The 22,312-nt window shown below is 41.6% G+C and overlaps 2 protein-coding genes across 3 annotated transcripts in view; one reads left to right on the forward strand and one right to left on the reverse strand.

Annotated features, from left to right (window-relative positions):
• dap3 (death associated protein 3) lies at positions 1-12,553 on the forward strand. Of its 2 annotated transcripts, none has more exons than XM_022250168.2 (12): positions 1-72; positions 3,334-3,374; positions 4,810-4,923; positions 5,505-5,606; positions 6,223-6,424; positions 7,098-7,231; positions 7,533-7,613; positions 8,367-8,528; positions 9,328-9,387; positions 9,667-9,756; positions 10,007-10,121; positions 10,489-12,553. In XM_022250168.2, exons 1-12 carry the CDS (start codon positions 39-41, stop codon positions 10,572-10,574), a joined length of 1,221 nt encoding a protein of 406 aa, XP_022105860.2. In that variant the 5' UTR covers positions 1-38; the 3' UTR covers positions 10,575-12,553. The 2 variants fall into 2 exon arrangements, with proteins under 2 accessions (XP_022105860.2, XP_086993032.1); XM_087136906.1 differs by lacking the exon at positions 1-72 and adding an exon at positions 95-2,618.
• The window catches only part of focad (focadhesin), a 26,027-nt gene continuing 15,113 nt past the window's right edge, over positions 11,399-22,312 (reverse strand). The window contains exons 19-33 of the mRNA XM_022250156.2: positions 21,186-21,443; positions 20,281-20,499; positions 19,690-19,809; positions 19,119-19,241; positions 18,691-18,840; positions 18,325-18,427; positions 17,518-17,730; positions 16,894-17,009; positions 15,436-15,693; positions 15,022-15,114; positions 14,779-14,863; positions 13,988-14,190; positions 13,275-13,529; positions 12,819-12,894; positions 11,399-12,483 (exon numbers count right to left, since the gene is read on the reverse strand). Coding sequence (XP_022105848.2) covers positions 12,410-12,483; positions 12,819-12,894; positions 13,275-13,529; positions 13,988-14,190; positions 14,779-14,863; positions 15,022-15,114; positions 15,436-15,693; positions 16,894-17,009; positions 17,518-17,730; positions 18,325-18,427; positions 18,691-18,840; positions 19,119-19,241; positions 19,690-19,809; positions 20,281-20,499; positions 21,186-21,443 — 2,346 coding nt within the window. The 3' untranslated portion in view covers positions 11,399-12,409. The remainder of the gene's footprint in view (positions 12,484-12,818; positions 12,895-13,274; positions 13,530-13,987; positions 14,191-14,778; positions 14,864-15,021; positions 15,115-15,435; positions 15,694-16,893; positions 17,010-17,517; positions 17,731-18,324; positions 18,428-18,690; positions 18,841-19,118; positions 19,242-19,689; positions 19,810-20,280; positions 20,500-21,185; positions 21,444-22,312) is intronic.

The raw sequence follows: 22,312 nt of genomic DNA on the forward strand, positions 1-22,312 counted from the left end.
TATCCCATAATTCATCGTAGTACCTTGCAATCAACAAGATGGCGGCGCCCAGTGTGCTCTCAAAATGCCGTGGTGAGTCATTTCGCAAGTTTTTTGTTGATTTAACAGTCAGTTGTTCTTTTCAGTTTTATTGGAATATGGACAATTTTGCAAAATGCTCTGCAGCCAGTTGCCCCACCCTGTAAAAGGCAACGGAGTCACGCCTCGATCATGATCGATGCACCACGGTGTTGCCGTTGTCTTGGTTTGCCCACGGCCTTCGTTTTGATATGTGTAATAAGTTACATGTAAATACTGACGACCTAGTTTTAGCTAGACAGTTTATAAGATATATATTGAAAAATAACATACAATTTAAGATATCTGTATCTCATATACAATGTGGAACTGGAATTTGTGGGAAGGGGAGTGAACCAGAATTTCTCCTAAGTCCCAAGCCAGTGCCCCCCCCCATTGTCAGATTGTAAGTTGCATTGATGATGATCATATGCAAGGTAGTTAGTAATAATAAGCACCACATGTTCAAGTTTTCTTCTTTAATGCAAATCTAATCAAACATGTACTACAGGTAAGTTGGACAAATAAAATCAAGGTACATGTACATGATGTAAGAATATTCAGTCATATTTGTCTGAAACCGGGATTTCTGTGAATGTCGCTATGTTATTTTGTAGGTCGAATAAATGTTTTTAGCATAAGTTTTACTGTGGATTCAAATTTTTTAAAATCAGTAGAAGTCAGTAGATTCCACAAATTACATTTTCATTCTTCATACAAGTACCCCTTTGGTATTAATCAAGGTCAAAATCTATGGTCACACAAAGATTAGAAAATAGGATATCAGGAATAGCGCCACCAATGTCTGGGTCCATGAATCTAGCTATTATTGATACTCGGCCGTGCCACTTTCAATTTCATGACTTGAGCATCAGCGGAAAGAATACGGATTTGATGGATGCCACTTGACACCCTCTGCACAGACCTTATGAAACAGTTGTGAAAAATTCTGAGTGTTTTCTAAGTGAATAACTCAACATTTTCACGGCTTAATTGACTTTTAGGGACTTTTATAGCTTTCAGATGGATAACCACTTCCTGCCGGAGAGCCCGGTTTTGGGCATCGCGTGGCCAGGGTCTCCGAAATCGGACAAAGGGAACTGGGCCATGTAACAAAAGACCGTTCTCGGAACAAAAGACCAGGCTGCTGGGCATTATCAACATTTTTTCACTCTCAACAGTGGAGAAAATCCAGCCTTGTTTTGAAACAGTATACCACGGTTTCGGGCATTTAGTGGATTACCGCCGGGGATAAAAGCACTCCACCACCACAGTGATGAGCCACACAACACCGCTACACGCTAATCTGGCCCATGTTGAAAAGAGGTCAGGTTCATAAACAAAAGAAAGTTACATAACACTGCACAATCTGGGCTCCTTTTACAAGGCTGCAGGCCTGGCTGAAATACTTGGGTGTCAATAGATTTTGACTAGATTGGCCACCAGACAGTAATTCATGTGAGTGTAAATGTCCATTAATTGAAATCATGAATTTTGAAGAATTTTGAAAACTGAAAATCTTGAAAAAGTCCCGATTATGCGCACTGCATTTTCAAACCACCCGGCAGCAAGTGGTTAATACTAGCCTAAAATAGGTCACAGCAGGGAAAAATTAGTGGTGTCCACATGTGGAATTCTTTTCCCGTTTTATTGTTTTGTAACTTAGTGGCTCCAAATTTCACATTAAAAACGGTTGAAAACAAAGTCTGATTACTGAGTATCATCTTCAGAGGGATTGTACACTATATATTTGGGGACCCCGTTCCTATAATAGAAGGGAGACCCACATTTTAACTTTTGGATTCACCTTGGTAGATGACAATGATATCTTGCTTAATAACTGTAGGGTTGGTATTGTCAAAAAAGGGCAGGGTTTTGAGTTTTGAGGGAAATTATAAGGGGCAAATGAGTGTTTTAACACATGACACATGGTGGATTCAAATTTACATGACTAGTTTATCAGTAAGAGTCACATTTTCTCACAATTTACAATTCAAAATTTCCAAAAATAAGGTCAGCACAATAAACAGAGCATTGCCTTTGGTTTTTCTTGGGGGCTGACCAGTTATGACAAGTTTAAAATGACAAAATTGGGGAGTCCCCAAATATACAATCCCCATCTTTAGAAACCTGGTTACTAATTTGAGTTTTGTGATGTAAGCACTTTATTTATGCAATAAAATGCATGAATTATTTGTTGCTGCTTTCTGAACACTGAATCACTTAACTCGTCCTTGTCCATAGCTAATGTACATATAGTGCGGAATAGTTCGTCATTTCCAGTGAACCCCTACTTTGTAACCTCGTAGCCAGCAACTGCACTGCATCTGTTGACTCCAGTTTTTTAATATAATCCTCATTCCTTTTGCATTGCTTCATCTCAGTTATTCCTTATCCTCATACGTAGCCCCTCATTTGATATACTTCGGACATGTACTATCGAAGCCAATGATTTTGGAAGTTTACTTTTGAGTTGCAGGAATATCGTCTCTGTCATGTCTTGAAGGCCCATTTGATGAGTAAATGCAAGCAGTACTGACAAATTCAACCACGTCGATGAAGTAGGCCTATTCTTCATCACATTTCCCTTTTTTCACCAGCATGACTGATCCATTTTAACCTTACAAGGAACCCTTGCTGGATAAATGGCTAAGTTCATGCTGGCCTTGTGTGCGGAATAATAGCTTCGTGTGAGACTGTGTAAAAAATGTCCACATTCGAAAACTTGTTCAACTTCCAAAGAGATGTTATTCTCATCAGAATGCCACACGCTTTCCAAACTGTTTCTAAGGTGCTACAGATTACTCATGAAATCAATGTTAGCACTGGCAATTTGGCAAATGTCTCATACCCAGGTTTATAAACAACACACATATGCCAGCCAAACACAGTGTTAACCCTCCTTTGCTGAAGTCACTCTTTGGGTCACTTGGTAAACACCTCAAAGAAGCACAGCTGTGTTGTGTTGTGCACTGCACCAACATGCAAGAGAGTGACCTTAGGCACTTGTGCATATTTGTGCTGTAAAACCAAAGGAGGGTTTTAATCGATGTTTACAATCTCATCACTTCAAAGACTAGTGGCTCTGGACAAAGAAGTTTTTAATATCTAGAGATGATAATTATTTTTTCATATATTTCTACTTCCTAATTTCTATATCAGCTTAAAATCCATTCAGAAAGTCATTCTGAGCTGCTGCCATATTTGAGCTTCCAGACACCAACATGTGAACCTTAAAATTGTGTACCCTTTTCCCTTTGTTATTATTACTCTTAGGAATGCTTTTCCACAGACCGTTTCCAAGATATTTGCAAGGGGTAAGTTCTGCAATTTTTAAGTGCACATCAAAATTTCAAAATAATTTTATTTCAAACGGGAGTGTTTATGGTAAGCACCGTGTGTTATTAACCCTTGCCATGCCGACTCGAACAAGATAACACAACATAATGATCCCGAGCAGTTTAGGGTTAACCAACAACAGTTCACAAATGGATTGGATTGTAAAATTTCTGGATTGTAAAAGAAAATAATGAAACACAGGTAATATCAACTGCAGTTCCTGAGTACATGTACATGTACAATACCCTGACCTGGTACTGAAGATCAAAGATTGTATAACGCCCCATAGCAGCACAAGATGGAGAACTTCACCCCCAATACGCGTAACACATTGTAATCACATGGGCGCCATTTGGGTTGGACTACGCCTGTGCTGTGTGTGTTAATCACACAGGCGCAGGTGCTGTGACAGGCACACACACCTGGTATGCCTGCGCTAGCGCCTATGCGCTGCATTAACGTTCACACTCGAATGGTGCCCATTCTTTTTGGCAGGGTTCTCCATCTTGCACTGCTATGCGGTGCTATAATGTCTTTGCTGAAGATGCTTAATACTTCCCCTGAGACTGAGTACATGTACATGTGCCAGGCCCACACAAATTCCGAGGGAACATAAAGCACATTACTATTAACCTTTTATGCTTAGTTTTGAATGCTAAATCAAAATATTATTTTATGTTCTGCTATCTTCGAATAAGGTCCATTTCTTATTTTCAAAGAGATAAGTGCAATTATATCAACTCTGATGTCAGTATTTCTACATGTCGAAGCTAGTTGTTATTGTTTTATTATTCAGACTGGGACCCGTGGGAAATCAGTTCTATTTAAAGGACTGAATGGATCACCTAGTATAAAGAGGAAATAAAATAACATTATTAAACCTTGACAGTTCATTCCTACAGCAACTAACTTCACCCTTGCATGTACATGTATACATATATGTACACCTGCATGTTTACAGAAACAATATGTGACTAGCATGCAACCTCAGTCCTCCAAACTTCTGCTGGGTTAAATTTGAAGGACTGCCAACGATCAGGGCTCTAGCCCAAGGTGCCAGGCTTAGCAGTGGACAGGGGTTACTTTCAGGGGTGTGTCACCCAAAGGCAAATACCACAAACTTTGGCCTCGATCCTGAGCATTTGGTGATAAAAGAATGGTATTTAGCAATGCATTTAAATATAAAGTGGCTGCGAAAACTGTATTTAGCTAAAAATTGGACTTTTGCCAGCTGGAGCCCTGACAGTTGCTGAGCTGTAGCCTGGAGCTTGCAGAACGACATGTACGTTATATCCTCCAGATTTTCATTTCATTGCACCAGGCCACTTGGTTTTAGCCTTCTGCAAAAGATCTTCAAACTGTACTTTTGGTAATGTTGTTTGCCTGTCGGACATACATGTACACGTACTGTAGAAAGTCTTGAGGCATCTGTGGGCATCATGTTCATGCGGTACATCAGCAGCTGCAGGCCCGAGGAGTACACCAGAGTCAGCTCCAGATATCTTCAGGACAGCGGAGGAGTCCCCAGTAAGTCAAGGGAGATGATCATTTCAGTTGTTTCATATTGAGTCTTTTTTTTTGCCCACTCAGCAACAAAGTGTGAAGATTACTAAATTCTGCCCACGTTCCTTGCCGAGTGAAATTTTTGAAATTCATTGAGGAAAGAGTTCCTATAATAAATGCTCTGGCATTTAAACTATTTGCCAATGGTACCATGCTCGTCTTGTTTGATATGAAATAACCTCGAGAGCTAGTTTTTTAATCTTTACGTTGGGGCAGACAGGCTAAAAATTTGGATCCTAAACTGTCTCACTCCTTTCTTGACTTTTTAAAAATTGTGTTCGTCTATCAGATTCCCCTCTGTTTTACTGTTGGTTTGATTCAACATCATTAGTAAATGTTTGTCAAGCTGAACTTACCGATCTCCTTTGAAGTTAAACACTTGGTTTTACACTATTTGGCAAACAAAACAGCTCAAGCAATTCACAAACTGCACAGGGGTGACCGAAATTTACAGTTGACCTTGAAAAAAAGCTCACAACTGTACCCGATGGGAAAAAAAATCCGGTCAGACGTCAAGGCCATCGTTGTTTTGTTTCTGGACCCAGGCGAACCATGGAATGCAGCACATTGGTCAGTATTACACCATCCCCAGAAAAGACGTCAAAACCATCCTACCAGTGGGCAGCTCAACCAGATGGGAACAAATGGTAAGGCAGACTGGAAAAGGAGCAATTCACAAAACAGTCTTCTGATACAATCCATCTGCTTTTTTCCCCAACCCCAGCACCGTCTGCTTCAGGCTTGTGCTTCGTGGGTGGAGTCTCCAGCTCAGCTTCCTGCTGCACAAACATTACAATGTGTAATTTGAGGCAACTTGTTATGCAGAAGTGTTTGCAAAAGAAAAGCATCATTCCTCCGGCCTTTATATCTAATCACATGCATTACGCTCTTTATTTCTGTCATATGGATGAAAGAAAATATGCAATTTTTATTTGAAAAAATTAATTCTCATGCAGTAATTGTACCCCCAGCCTGTAAGTGCAGAGAATCAAGTCCAACTTGAGTCCAATTACAAGTCGAATCTGAAGTGTGCTCACAAGTAGGATGAAAGGATCAGTGACAAAGAAATGTCCTTTTCACTGTGGAATTCACTTGTCTGTGACTCATCTTGAGACTGGACGAGTTGTGATTGACCAGTAATTGACTTGTGGTAGACATGTGAGGGTTTGATTACGGCACTGTTCAAGCATTGAGATATCAGCTTGTTTGTCAGTATGTCGGCATGTTTTATTGCCTGTCTGTCGGTTTCCATCCCCCCCCAAGATTGATCCCTTTCAGGAAGCAGCCATCATGGTCAGGCAACCCGCCGTGGAGATCATCAACTACCTCAAGCAGGCCAACTACGAGCATCCGCCCGTCCGCTATGTCCTGTACGGCACAAGAGGCAGTGGGAAGACCATGACGTTGTGTCACATCATTCACTACTGCCACAGCCAGGGCTGGCTTATTGTTCACGTCCCCTGCGGTGAGTGCACAGCACAAGATCATTCCCATAATAGGGATCGGTCACCCATTTGTTGCTGTCGGATCGAAAGTGAATAGTACTGCTGATTGTCGCAACTTGCAAATCTGTCGGTTAGAGCTAAGTCTGGTTCTGTGCCCATAGAGGTTATGTATTAACATGTCCTCAGAGCGCAGAAGTTTTGTATCACTAGGATAGGCAGGCGTAAATCTGATGTGTATTTGTTGTAACTACATGTACATGTACATGTAATTTAAAATAACAAAAACAGCCTCTCAGACATCATGGAGATACCAGTAATGTAATGTATCACTTCTATTGAATATATGTATAGACATACTGACAATGGACATAGCTATTGCGCTTGAAGCCTGTTTTGGACACGGCTTGCATTTTATGTTAGAATGTTACTTCAACAGTTTCAGGTATTCTGTTGAAATATCAAGAGGGAATATGAGGTTTTCTCTAAAGACCCGCCTCTGCAGATCCCCCAAGAAATCAATGGAGGTATTTATCTCTTGTAGGAAGAGTAGAAATAGCAGAATAAAAGTTTGTTGTATCCCTCCTGAGTGGCTTGGAGATCATGGGAAATTATACAGAATGAAGTGCTACGTCCACTGGTGGCTACATCATCTATGGATTTCTCTGATGAGCTTGTTACCTCTCTTGTACGTAGCTAATTCGTGGAATGTGAAAGGCAGATTTGATTACATCGATTCAGTTCGTCATGAGGGGATGTATGACCAGCCAGCATTCTCGTCAGAGTGGCTCAAACATTTCAGAGCAAGAAATGAACACTTTCTGAAAGAGGTTTGTTCTCTGCTTAGAGTGCTGTGTTATAATTAGCATGGTGATGTGGAGACTTCATTGACCTTATACAAATACAAGACCCCTTAACTCACATGTTAATCTCATCACTAAATGAAACGGTTCAACATGTATCTGTTTAACTTTTTTGAAAAAATTCTCTTTTCCAGAAAGCTCAGTTTGTGTTAGCTTCCAAAGTTTACTCCTATTGCAATAAAATTTCAGTTCAGAATCCAAATGATTGAGATATTTATCTTGTACTTGACGTTGTTAAACACTTGCCACTTTGCCCATTGGTCCACAGCTGCAGGCGAGTGAGGATTACGTGTGGAGCAGACGAGAGACCACAGAGAAGGGACAGCCTCTCCTGGCCATCGTTGACCAGGTCAGTAACAGCTTGACCCAGCTCCTCTCTCAACAAGAGGTGCGGGCAAAGATTTGTAACCCTGAAAGGGCCAAGAATAGTCTGACCCCACTGGTAGAGGGCAGTGGATGCGGCTCCTCATTAGGATCTCAGCTGTCCCCTTGATCAATCTTTTTGAAACTTGACATGCATGTAAAAGACATCAATTTTGAACAGATTCGCCAAGTTTTGTTACGGTCACTTGTTGTCCACCCTGTCGTGCAGGTTGAGCGCATGTCAATGGGACAAATTTTTAAAAAATTGTAACCTACCTGTTTGGGGGGAAAAATAGACATTCATGGATGAATGAATGTCTGATAACCATGGAATTGATTTTTAAAAACTTTTGGATACACGACATGAAAACTTTATTGAACAAAATTTCTATGTAACAGTACCGGAGAAAATATAGTGGAAGTGGGTTCTGCTCCACTGGCTAAAGATTTTTCTGAGAAAGCAGTGTAAACATCTTCAGTCATGTTTGCATCAGAAGAATGCACTTTTTGTTCAAATGTACAGCATTGAATAATCCTGGTTGCTGAATTGAGATCAGGTTTTCACCCCTAAAGTGGAACATTCCATATCTCTAGTGGATAAAAAGCCTGCGAATACATTTCAATGCCAGAATAGTTGGTAAAGATCTGCGATATGCCTGATGTTTTCTGCATCATCAGAAGATCGAACCAGGAGCCTGGGAATTGTCAGTGACCAACATTTTGTTGTGTTACTCCTCAGGGTATTGCAAGGCCAAAGAACGCCAGCGACGCCATCGGTGTAATCTTGAAGGAACTGCAGTTACAGAGCCAGAGAGGTGCATTCAAGATGCTGTTTGCTGTCAAAGGTGTCAATGGATTCTTTGCCGAGAAGACGATCGTACGCAAACCTGGAGGATACGTTGTAAGATGTAGCGTCCTGTACTCTTATTGTTTCTGAGGATTTCAGGAATTGTTATGCTGTTGTATGAAAGTTTTTTCAGACGTGACTTTTCTACAAAACTGAATCTATAAGGTGACAGTATTTCTATCCGGTAGCAAGTTGGAACCCTTGATAGCGAAGTTAGTGTGGTTTGTTTGGGAGAAGGTTCCGCCTTAAAGAATGGAATTTTCTGCGTGTCTAATAAAAAGACAATCATCAAAACTATTCAGTGTTGGTATACTGAAGTGTGTTCTTCTTCACTTTACTCTTCAGATAACTCTGTTATATGACCTCCAGCAAGACTTTTTGGTTTCAACTTGGTTTTTAATCTTAACTTTACTGAATTTCGTAGATGATAAACTGTTCAGTGATTTATAACTTGAAAACTTGCTATTTCTTTAAAAATCATGGATGAACCACAATGAACCAAAATCCAAGTACAAAAGAACTAATAAAGATAACCAGAATTGTCTCTTCTGTTGATTTTGATTTCGAAAAATTCGCAGATGTAATCAGCAAATCACAAGTCGTGACAAATCAGGGGATGAAACTTTGACAAAGGATTGAAGGCAAGTCCTGTGTCACAGTTCAAAGAGCAGGCTGTGACTTGAGAAAGCAGGACTTGTGTATAACTTGCGACAATTTGCTCACAACTAAAAGATGTGGACTCGAGAGATGACTGCAGTTGTAAGATTTTCAAACCACAAGCAATTTAACATACACAGATCAACAGACTGTTTCTATGTAAATAGTTTGTCTAATCTTGGTGTGTTTGTCATAGATTCCAGTGACGGAAATGACCATGGTGCAACATTTTAAGAAGATGCTGCTTGGAAAATGGGTATGTGGATGGCCAACTTACAGAACTTACAGAATAAGTTACACAATTACTGAACAAATGTGGCCTTTCAACTCATTTTGTGTAATGAGGATTGATATCGCCGCATAGTCGCAGCAAGATCTGTCAGAGTTAAAAGATCATTTAACTTTGCAAACTCACAGTTTGCTCTGATATCACACAGGTGCCATCGTGTTTGCTTTCATGCAGGCATGTTGATCAGCCTCAAAGCTGGTACTGGCTCTGACTAAACCTTGGTAATATGTTTTGTTATTGTTGTAGATCAACGGTGCCATTGTGACCAGTGTAGATCAGCATCTCTTCCGTCCCCGGCGACCAGACTTCAAACCACTCCACCTGTTGCAAAAAGAGGTAGGCGACTTGACGTATCTATGGCCTCAGCACAGGAGATTGGTGCCTATGAGTGGGGAGGGCACAATCTTATGGGACATGGTTCCGGACGAGGGGTCAGACTAGTCGCCGGACTAGTTGGCCAAGTTCCACTGTAAATATCAATGACTTTTTGCCTTGAGGTAAAAAAAAAAGTTGATGAGTTGTTTCTGGTAAGCTTGATGTCATGGTAACTCATTTTGCTACACCCATTCACGATTTGAACTTGTAGGGTTTTGAGGCGATGGACCCTTTTGTTCCGGTGTTTGTCGACAACTACACGGATAAAGAGTTTGAGAGCTGCGTGGCGTTGTACAAAGAGAAGAAGTGGATTCAGAATGAAGCAGGCAAGTTTGAAAGCAAGATGTGTCCCATGAGTTCTCCAATCTCAATCCTTATTCAAAGTGTGAGCTTGTGGTCAGAAGTCATGTATGAAGTGAAAGGGTCAAGTAACAGGTGTAATAGACTTGTATTTGAGTTATAAATTGACTCTGCAGTGCAAAATGAAAAGAACAGTCAAGATGTAAAATACACCACACACTGAAGACATGCTTTGTCTTTATGTGTCTACATGTACATCCATAGTCCCCACCAATCTTGGTTCCTCTCAGAAAGCATGTGTGAGAAGCAACCATGACGTCATCAGTACGGAGGCCTGTTGAGACCCTTGCTGTCCTGACAACTGTCTCTTCTTTCCTTTCTTCTGCTTTGCAGCTTTCACCAATGACGGTATGTTGCAGCTGCGGTTCCTGACGGAGAAAAATCCAGCGGCCCTCTGTCGGGTGTGCGCTCCACTTTGACCGGCATCCTGCATCTTGTGGATATATTTAAATTGCTATTTGGGTTAAAATTGCTAGGGAAAAAAACACAGACGGGGTGGAGCTTTTCTTAATGCTTACGGGAAAAAACAACACACTGTTTTTCCCTCCAAGTTCATTAGCAGTCACGTTTTACTTTTAAAGGAAAAAAGGGAGGGGGAGCTTGAACAAAAGCTTTCAATGTTTGTTTTGGGGAGCGAAGGTGCCATCGAAATGTCCTCACATATTAGACGTCATGGGAAACACTTCTTAAAATATAGTTAATTCTGCCGTGTTGGTAAGATTTACTTGATGGTCTGAAGAATAGAAACGAACTCGTTGCTGCATACGTTTTCCACTTTAAACATGTCTGTTGCAACGAAAAGGTTTTCAGCAGACAAATCATAACAGACTTTGACAGTACATGCACACATTTTGTTTATTCACAATGGCAAACAAAATGTTCAACATTTATCCGCCCGCTCCCAATTTGCTCTTTGAATATAAGCTACTTTGGCATCAAAAATCCCTTTATTTTTTAACCCTGAATATCAACCCACTGTGATCTCCAATTGTACTTCATAAGACATGTCAGGAGAACACCTGTCCAGCTTACTGATGGTTGGCATTCACACCAAATTATTTTTCAAATGTTGCTTCCACGTATGTTCCCTCAGTATTGGTATTATTTCCATCTCATTTTTGCGAAGTTTAGCAATTCCTTACTTTTAGCCTTGCCAAAAGAGTATTTTTCAAACTGGCCACTCTGTCATCCTAAAACCCTATTCTTGTGGGGGGGGTACTATTCAAGAAAAATCCACCAAAAATTCCTGCAGAAACTCTGAACCATTTTATTTGGATGTTCAGTTTTTATGCATTGTGTTGACTTTAGTAACTTTGTTACCCTTAACATGTAGTGCTATGCACTTTTCACGTGGTATTGTTTTTTTCCATCAATTTTTGTTTTCCCCTCGTTCCATGTTATAAATAAAGCATTTTGCTTTCAACGAAGTCCACGTTACCAGTGGCGTAAACAGGCTCTTCTCAGAGGGGGTAGTGGTTAATTTCATGCATGCACGAGTGTTAAACGTACATGTACATGTATTGAGCACAACATTTCTGGTGTAGTCAGCACTGTGACTCGGAACCCATTAAGCTTCTGCTTAGCAAAAGCCCCTATTTTAAAAAATAAAATTAATGTTGTATTCCAATTTTTGACACATTTGGCCTGGCTTCTCAGACACATGAAAAACTGTGTATGTAGTCCACGGGCATTTTAAGCATGCATTAAAGAGAGGTCATGCTATTTAGCATCAACAAGCGTCAAAAAAGTGTCAAAAAGTTACTCAACCAAATTTTTGCACATAAAGATCATATTCGATGTGTTACATTTATCTAAAATGATAGTTGAGTGTGGAAATTTGAGCGACAAAGTTGGGCCTGGTGGGGCCTGCTCGAGTAGCCCAACCGGCCGCTATCATTTTTGTGGGGATGGCAGTGAAAAGAAAGATGGCGACCTCAATACATCACAAAAACTGTTCTTTTCCTGCAAGAATCTGGAAGCAAATTTGCTGTTTCTCTTACACAGTGGCAGATGTTAGAGTCTGTAAAATATGATAAAACCTTTTCAAAAATTGTCAAGGGTATTTTCAAGTTGTTGACGCTTTTGTTGGTGCTACCAGTGTGTTGACATGTTTGACACTTGTTAACGATAAACAGCATGAACGTTAAACTTTAGAGAACAGGGTTTTTCTAAAAGTCATGGCTGCTGTCATTGTTAAACACCTCTGGTTCCACATGGGGACAAGACATCTCTTTAGAAAGCTCAGGATGGGGCACTAAGGAATGTGTACCCTGGTCCAACTGGCTGGTTTCTTGAAGGCTGGAGTGTGGCGTAAGGTCAAAATAGTTGCTGTAAAAAATCAGACAGAGGAAATAAATGAGACAATAAAATAAGTTACGAGAACGGAATGGGGAAGAAATGTATGTTACATTTGGACTACCAGTTATTTCAACAACCACTTTTACACTAGCTGGAATGCCTTTCATACTGATTAACACCTTTAGCTGAACTCACGGGCAGGGGAGTTTCATCTAAACTCGGAGTAAAACCAATTCTAGGAAGAATAGGGGCAACCGAGTAGAATGTGAATGTGTACTGTAATCTCTCATTGGATTTATTGGGAGAACACTGGTTGGGAATGAGCATCTTATAGGTTCATAAAGGATACCAAATGTACTTTTTACCTTTCAAGTGAAGTTTTGTGATGGATGGCTGTGTGTCATGTTCAACTTCATACATGTCCAGCAACCAATTCAAAACCTGTAAGAAAAAAGTAGAAATGACATATCAGGGCAGCGCCCTGAAGTAAATGGTCTTATAGAATGAAGTCATCATACTCGGGCTCTGCGCCTCTGACTTAACATTTTGAACTCAAAATTTAAAACTGGAAACTCGGTCTTGACATTGAAACTCTGATTTGACACTAAGAACTTGGATGGGAATGAGGGACTGAAATAGAACCTTGGACTTCACATTTAGAACTTAGATATGACATGTGGAACACGACTTCGAGACTATGAATTTGGATTTGACACTGGCAACTCGAACTTGGCTTGAAGAACTCAGACTTGGCGTAAGGAAGTCAGACTTGATACTAGAAACACTACCTCAAAGATTTGACAAAAAAAAGCTATCTGTACCTTTTCTGTTATCTGTGACCACGGCTCTCTCTTCAGTAGCAGTGGTAAGCCATAGGGCAACAGTTCTGACACATCTTCACTGGCATAATGTTCCGTCGGACGAAACCTGGCACGACTGGTACTTGCCTTCCTTGATCCCTGCTCCCCATGCTGTGCAGTCAGCCAGCTCGGAGCAATGGCAAGGATTAAGTGTAAGTCTTTAGACGACCAGGCGACGACTGCCGTGGCAAAGACATCCAGCAAGATCTGAACTGCCTGAAAAGAAAAGACCGCAAAATTTCAATGAAAACCTGTTTAAATTGAACAAAAACTCGTCCACACTACAAGCACAGAATGCAAGGATGACGGCATGTTTGATAAACCAGTCGACCAAACCTGACAACAAAATCCAAGTCTACTTCATGTCAAAGAATTTAAAATCTAAGTCACAAAAATGTTGAGGGCTGACATTTCCATCCCAGCAGAATATTTCTCAAAGACCTTTGAGAAAGATTCTACTTGCATTGAAATGCGAGGCCCTCTTAACTTGATTGATGTATTTTGGCAGCAGATTTTGGCGGTTTACATTTTTACAAATTAAAAAGGAAATTTTGTGATGGACATGGAGCAGTGCCTTCTGCTAGAGTGTGAACATGAGGACTCCACTTCCCTTCTACAATAAAAGATAAACAAAAGAATCTGAATGGCCGCAGCTCATAAAAAAAACTAGTCACCTTGTATATTGGTCTGTTAGGAGCCAACTGGGTCTTGGCATGTGCGACATTTCGGGTGTGGCCCATGAGTTCCAGCAACCAGTGCACCCTGTGCATGGGTGCGGTGTGCTGACTAGGGATGGCATCGCATTGAGCCAGGGCTACCAGCAGCATCCCTACCAGGCTGCTACGCTGTGAACTGTCTGCGACATTCATGGCCACGTCTACACAGAATTCGAATGACGCCGTCAACCGGAGTAACTTTAATTTAGCAGAAATCTTAACCCCAACCACATTATTATTTTGCGGTGTTAATTCCTACATTTGGTTACACTGATTCCATCAAAAGTCATATAAATACATGTACCACCATTGTTACAAACGTACAAATTTATATTTTTATATAATTTATATATAAATTTAAATTTATATATTTTGTAAAAATTATATCCATGACACTCCATTTCAATGAGCTGCCAAATTTACGTCAATTCATGGGGAGATCAATTCATTGGCAGTCAATCAATTCATTGGCAGTCAATTCGATCCTTGATCCCATCAACGACTGGATCAAGGATCCTATTTTGTTGTAGCTAAGTTGTCAGATCAGGCGAGTGGTACAAAGATGCAATGCAAATACGGTTTGGAGATGAACCAACCACTACATGTAGGTAGCAAGACCTTCAAAATTTACCCCAGTTTGCAGAACTGAAGCTACACAACACCTGGTTGGAATATTACACAAAGACTTGTCATAATTCAATAAGAATAACAACATCTCTTTCAGCCAGTATCTACAATGAGTCGCTTACCAACACAGGGGTTGAGCCACATAAGGGACTGCTTGCCTTGACATACAATGTAAGATCGAATAAAAGTTGATTTGAGCAGACCATTCTGCAGTTAACAAGAAAAATATGTTCAATCAATGCTATTGCAAACAACAATCATACAAATACATGTAGTCGATTTTGTATTTCTCCACTGTCACATGAACAGCAGGAGATGACATCTATTTTGTTATTATGATAAATCAAATAACTGGTGGAGCTAACCTGTGCCAGGGGTGAAGTGACAGTGTCAATGTCCTCCCCAGGAAGATGACACAGGCATTGAGCCAACTTGGCCAAGACTCTACTATGAGCTTTCTGTCAAATGCGAAAAAAGGAAGAAAAAAAACCACTTTGAATTCACAATTATTTGTCTTCTTGTGAATACAGATATAAGCAGTAGCATATCCAGGTTTGGAAGTCTGGAGGCAAACAAAAATGGGTGTGGATTCAAGCTGTTTTATCTCTAGACACTGTGAAAGAGTGATAAGTGCGTAATATGGGACTATACAGTAATGGGCAAGAAGCAAAATGACATTTGGTGAAAGGGTTCTTGGCCACATTGCAGTTTATCAAAGATATATATTTTCGACAGGGATAAATAACTTGCAACAAAAATCTACCATTACAAGGCCTCACCAGCAAAGTTGCTGGTATCAGACTATAGATGTCCTTGACTGCCTTATGGAGTATGATGACAATCCCATGTGCTGGGTCTGGTATCCTTAGCGCGGCCAGCAGACTGTCCACGATGACTTCACATTGGTCAAGCATGTGAACCCCTACCACGCGAAATGGCTCCATGAGGTTTGTCTCTACAAACGGCTTGAGTTTGTTAGCCGGCACAGCTCTGATCAAGGCAGGCAAGGCCCCATACAAGATGGTCTTACAAGACTCCTGCAACCAAAAACATTGAGTATATATGTAATAACAACGAACATAACAGTGACCACCTCTACCCTCACAGCTACCTATCAATACCACGAGGTGGAGGGAGGCAATTGGAGTAAAGTGACTTGCCCAAGGTCACGATATGAAACGAGCTGCTGGTCTTGAATCCAACACCCTTTGCACAGGAGTAACACAGACTGACCCCTCAACCACACACCTGTGATGAGAGGTGCACACTAAACCCATCAAGACACAATAATTTTCAACCTACAGTAACAAGTTACAGTTGAACTTGGCAGTCAGATTAAAACAGTATTACTGGCACTTTTGTCACATCCCACAAACTCTTGTCCCCTCTCAAAGGATTTGAGATTTGAAAGGACTGCCATGGACGACTTGCTTGTCTAGCGACAGAATTCCCTGGGCAGAAATACATGTAATCAACTGCAAGTGCTGAAGCATACAAGTATGGCACAGTGGACGTGCACTCGTTCATCTGAATGCCTGAAAGCTCTTGGGTCTGATGAATAGACTAATCCGATTAGACGACGTAACTGTAGTGGCACCACACCCACTGGCACATTCTTGAACTTGACACAGGCGTTCATAGGCAAATCGCGACACCCTATTGGCCAAAGAGGAACGTAACGCGCGCATACCACATGTCCATACCACCTGTCCATGAGCTTCTAATTCTGGGTCTCAAATGACACTATACTAGTGCCAGACACATAGCAGCGTTAGTGTTGACGATTAACCGAATGCCAATCTGCTGAAACACCAACATCTAAGATGGCAGTTGCTCATGGAGTGCCTATGTGGACTTCAAAACTGAAGATGAATTTGTCACTCAAACTTGACTGTGACTGGATCCCACAGTATGATTCTTATGGCAATTTTCAGTGACTTCCTTTCTTTTGTTTGCATCAGAAAGAGCAAATGGAGCTCTGAGTGTCTAAGTAACACTTAGTTTGGGATACAATTGAAAATTGACTTAATGTGGGGCAAAATGTTGCGAACCCCCATTTTTTTTAGTGCAAGATTCTTTTAATCCTGGCCCGTATGTTGTGGTAAAAAATCCTGTAAAAATTAGAAAAATGAAGACTGCTTGTGCGTAAGGCTTTTTTTTGGGCTCTGGTGATTTCAGACTCCTTTTGTTAAGTTGGGCTACAAATGCTGTTAACATCTCCAAGTTTTGTGGCTTACCTTGAGTGTTGAGAAGATGGAAGGAGACAGCCAGGCCGTCACACACAGCAGAGAAGTGGATGGACGCTGACATTGGGACAGGGCTAGCTCCATGCACAAGCCATGCACCTTCTCTCCTGACAAATAACCGCACAATTTTGTTATTGAATTGTCTTCAAATTATTTACCAAGCTTTTTCAGGTCATGTATGAAGACTGAAGCACATACACCTGAAATGGGACAGATCTCTGTCACAAAAAACTTTGGACGACAACTGCGGAGAATAAGTGTGCTGTACAGTCAAATGAATGCAAGTTTAGTAATACATGTTTTATTCTCAATCTTTCTCTTTCAAAATGACAAACTTTGCATAGTTAATGGTCTAGACCAGTGGCGTCCTCACTGAAGGGGAGGGTTGGTCAGGAGGCGAGTCGGCAAGGGGGCAAATTAAAGTGGTGAGTCAGTCAGGGGGCGACTTTGTTAGGGGTAAGTCGGTAAAGGTCGAGTGGGCAAGGGGGCAAGTTAACCTGACACCAAACTTTGTACCTTGTTACCTTCATAAATTAGTAACTTCTCTACATCAAGTAAGGGCCCTTTCCTTTGCTTGGCTTGTCTTTTTCAAAATTCATAGATGGTAGTATTTACCATAGGGAAGTCTCAGGATGGGTGACAGTACAGCTGTCCAATTGACAGGAGGTAATGGTAGCATGGAACCCTGTCGACCAGCTAGTGGTGTGAGCAGTGTCTCCAGCCTGCTTGCAGGTATGAGCTCTGGCCCCGTCTTGCTGGCCAGGATTAGATGGTCGATGCAAGTGCGTAGAAGGCTGGTCTCGGACAGATAGGAGTAGGATGACGGAGCTACATGTAGGAGAGACATAAAAGGCTAGGGTCTACTCTTGCCACCTACTCATGGGAACTATGGGTGTTTCCTGAATTTTGGCTTTATCTCCGTCTTTGGTCTCAGGCTTGAGTTTTGCTGATTAAGTTGGCTGAGTTGAGACCTGATAGCTCAGCAAAGCTCTATTTTCTGCTAGAAAAACTTGCAATTATTTAATGTGTGGCTAAGAGAATTTTCATTTATCAGAACCAAAAGTGTTGCCACTTACCGTTTTTACCCTCAAATACTATGCGCTTTGTTTTACAGTGAAAGAAACATTTACAGGAGACAGTGAGTGAAGTCAGTGTTTGGAGAAAGACCTTGGGGCAACTATGAGGGAGTGCTTCTGGTCAAGGCAGATAGGGGAGTCAGGTTGGTGCCTAGTCCCTTCTTGTCTTCCACCTTTGTGATTTGGGTTCGTTTTCCAAACTCCAGCAATTTCTCTTCCCTCCAAAGTCCCTCTAGTTTGTAAGCTCACAGAGCTGGGACCCAAGCACTGTGGTAAGCTAGGGTGCTTTTGTGAATTTCCACCCCTGGATGCTTGCCATGGCTTCACAGACCAATATCACACTCACTGCCTGTGCTACTTTCCGACGAGGAGGAGGAGACCAGATGAAGATAGCCAAGCAGAGAAGCCGCAGCATTCTGTATGGCAGGATCTGCCCAGTCCGTCAAAAGCTACAAAGCATAAGTAACAACGAGGACCCTTCAAAGTTTCAGTCAGTAAACCACATCTACTTGGCCTACGTTTTTGGTTTTGTACCAGTGCAATCAACTTTTGAAATCTTGTCCCTAGGTGTTGCAAAAGTGGCAACCTTAGAATACGGCAGCTAGCCTTCTTTTTTTTACTCGGAAAGATGATTAAAAATAAACAAAAGGTGTTGGAGCAATTCTGATTATATTACTGTGTGAAAGAAAGTGGGGATGAAATGGAGGAATACCTGATTGAGTTGATTAGCAACAGCTGTCCTCTTGCTATGCATATCACTTGTCATTTGAGTCTGGGAGCCACTTTGCATCACCAGTCCTGTGCCAGTCACAAGCCCTGTCAGACCATAAATAGCCGCTCTCTTCTGCTGCACTGAAGTTGCCTACAAATATAACACACACTTTTTCATTTTTTTCTTCCATGTTTTTTTCTGACCAGACGATAATTGACAATACCTGGCATCTCTGAAAAAAAGTTTGAAAACAAAACTTTTGCAGACGTCATGTAAGACTCATTTGGTGCACGCATAATGCATGGCTCACACATCTGAAGAATAAAAATAAATCTCAACAAATACAAAGAAATTCAATTCTGAGTTTGTTTTTGAGAGATGAGAGGATAAATGTGCACTTCTTGCTTCAGAGTTATTGGTCAATCAACCTGACTGGTGACAGACGTGGACCACGTTGAGAACAGGTTGGCTAGCAGGTGTGATATTGAGGGATGACTGCTGCCGACCAGAGAGTGGAACATGACTCCTGTACTGACTGCAATACCAGCATTCTGAAAGGGGAAAAAAATGTCATTATGACCTTATGCTTATAAAAATGTTAGCACAAGTTTTCATTAACTACCAGTCACTGCACAGTGACTCACTGCATCAGGAAATGCTTGAGATGAATTCTTGCAATATCTCTATGGAATTATTGGTACACCTTTGAATGATTGCTTTGTGCACCAACTTGGAATAGCCTGCAAAAAAAGATGTTCCATGAGAGAAACATTTGCAGTGAGGGAATGGTTTATCGCAGGAGAAAAGGCTAGAACGGACTGTTCTTAGGTTAATATGCACCCACATGGCACGTATTCCTCTGATGGGAACTGCCGATACGGTAAAACAAATGGGAAAAACATTTTACAATTTAAGGAAAGGGTCCTTTTTTCTCAAAAAACATTTCAAAGTGACAACGTAATCTGATGAAGACTACCAGTTTCTGCTATTTCCCTGTACCTGGTCCTGCTGTTGGCACAGCGTCTGCAATTTAACAGCGACATCAAATGCTTCGCCAGGACTGATGATGTTACACTGGAAACCGGCTGCCGTCACACATCCTATGCACATGCAGAGAGCCTGGAAGTGGCACAAAGCGGAAAGCAGGTGAAGTCTTAACCCCGACTCAATTTATTAGTATAGTTGCAAGGAATCTTTAAGAATCTTTCAAAAATCTTCCGATATGCAGGGAAACCAGTGACACATTCTTTGTGCTTAGTGGTTGTGCTCAATGTCCCTCCAAGAATACCTCCAAAGACTACCAAAGGATTCTGAAGAATCTCAGAGGGTCAGGGATGATGAATCAGTCCAAAGATTAATTTGAGAAGAGTTAATTACTGATGTGGCACCATGTTCACGTCCACGTTCTTACACTTGAGGACTGTCCCTTTCTACCATTCAGGAAACTTTATTGGTCAAAGAGGCATGCGACCCGGGCATACCATCGGCCCACCAGCATGGCTCCACCACAGTCCCAGGTCCTATTTCTAGTCACCAAATTAGTTCCACGTCACACTTGGCTGTCGTTCCGACCCTACCCGTAGCACCCACCTCAGCAAACAACGTATCCTTGTCTTCCACGTCCAGCCTGGCTAAGAGCTTGTGATGCATGTTTGTCACGTGGGCCTTGGTGTGCACGGCTCCCTCTGTTGACATGGCAGAGAGAACCATGGCCAGCCCTAGTAACTGTCCACAGGAAGTAGTCTGGTCCTTAGCATTTAGACTCGTTGACTCCAGAGCATCAACTAATCGAATCATTTTAACCTCCCCCTAGAACAGCAAGGATCAAAGGAATGGTTAACTGAAATCATCAAATCAGAAGTACTGGCTGAAAAGGATTTCTAAATAATCTTACTTGATGACTGGCTTTGTAAAAAGGTTTGACAAATGAAAACTATTTTGGTTTATTTTTTGCAGTAATGCCAACATTTGATGTTCTTGAATGTTTTGACCATACCATGCTACTCGTGTTTAGCACACAAGTTCTGTGTAATTGATGTTTTGCCATACCTACTCAAGAACCTCATATGACAACAGACTTTACCACTCATTGCCACTGTTATTATAATGGGACAGTCACGCCAACTCGAATAACTGGAATATATTTTATCTTTATAGTGTGCTTTCCCTTGGAGAAGATGACTCTTGTAAAGCACGTTTTAAGAAGATGGTGACACCACTGTTGACCAACAACAAACTTGGTGAGGCTCTTGCAAGTGGGTCAACTTAATATCAGGGGTGAGACTGACCAATGATAAAAATAGCTGAAAACAGCTGAAAAAAAGGCATAAAGAAGCTGAACTGTGAAAGTCTCCTATACTTTTGTACACAGCCAGTGGGGAAAAAAAGCTGAAATCCCAAACCAAAAAAGCTGAAATCAGCTAAAAAGCTGAGAAATCTCACCCCTGTAATATGCAAATGAATATGCATATCTTCCCCTCCTGTTTTTTCTGTACCTCACTTCCAGTGTAGTCCAGGTAATGATCCTCATATAGTCTTGCAGTCAACATTCCCAAAGCAAGCCCATGGTGCATCAGTCTAGCCTGCGACTGGTGAGCTCTTGGTTGCCCCGGCAACCCATCTATCAGCACATCCATGATGCGGTGCAGTTGCTGGGTGTCCGTGGTCAGCAGGAAGGGTGCCAGAAGGGACAGGGCTAGGGCCGAATTGCCCTGGACGGTAGAGGGCAAACTGGCCCCCAAATCACCAGAGTGCTGAAACATCAAGAACGAGGATCTCAACTTCTTGTGAACATGTGAACAAATTTTGACATGAACGACAGATGGACAGTAAGGGTGAACAGACAGAAGAATGAAAAGGATGCTGAGAAAAAATGGTTCAAACCAAACGTCACGACTCCGCCAAAGTCTTCCAAAATCCTGTAGCGAGTGGGAGAGCAATGGCACATTCTTTCGTACTTCAACTTAAAGAGCAACAAGCTCCATGTAAAGTGATCTGCCATGAGTTGAATTGCTCCCTCATGGGCAATGAGAAGACAGGCTGGTGGGATGTCTCTAAAGCAGGCACCTGCACGCACCAAGTGCAAACGCGAAGACCAATCACATTCAAACAGAAATTGGTGACGCATGCTTAGTGTGTCTCGTAGGCACACACGGTGAGTTCCAACTCATGGTGAGATTGTTTTCCCTTTGTTAAAACGAAAAATACCCCGTCCTGTTTCCTTTCGGAGGGGATAGTGGCTAGGTTCTACCTTCCTCAATCCTGCAAAAGTTCTTCAAATCCCGTTGAAGGATTTTGATGGATCTGGGATGGTTTGCAATGAATCTTAAGTCTCCTTTTTATATGTTTTTCAAAGGTAGGATACAGGCCTGAGTTGCAGACGGGTAGTGGGCTGGGATGACTGATGGAAAAACTCAAATTATCTGGGAGGAGCTGAATGGGGCGGGGACTTGCTGGAGGGTGTTGAAGTCATGAAAGATACTGGGAGATAATACTTTTTCGGGTCAAACATTGCCAAACTCAGACTAGGGGCTTTGCACATGGATTAAAGTTACACAAATTCTACCAAACAATGGTGTACCCATGGAGAGCTCAAAATACGGCAGAAACACCAAGAGAGCCA

This window comes from Acanthaster planci, linkage group LG05 (assembly GCF_054643075.1).
Source record: "Acanthaster planci isolate LZ-2023a linkage group LG05, COTS_SCS, whole genome shotgun sequence".
Classification (NCBI taxonomy): Eukaryota; Metazoa; Echinodermata; class Asteroidea; order Valvatida; family Acanthasteridae; genus Acanthaster; species Acanthaster planci.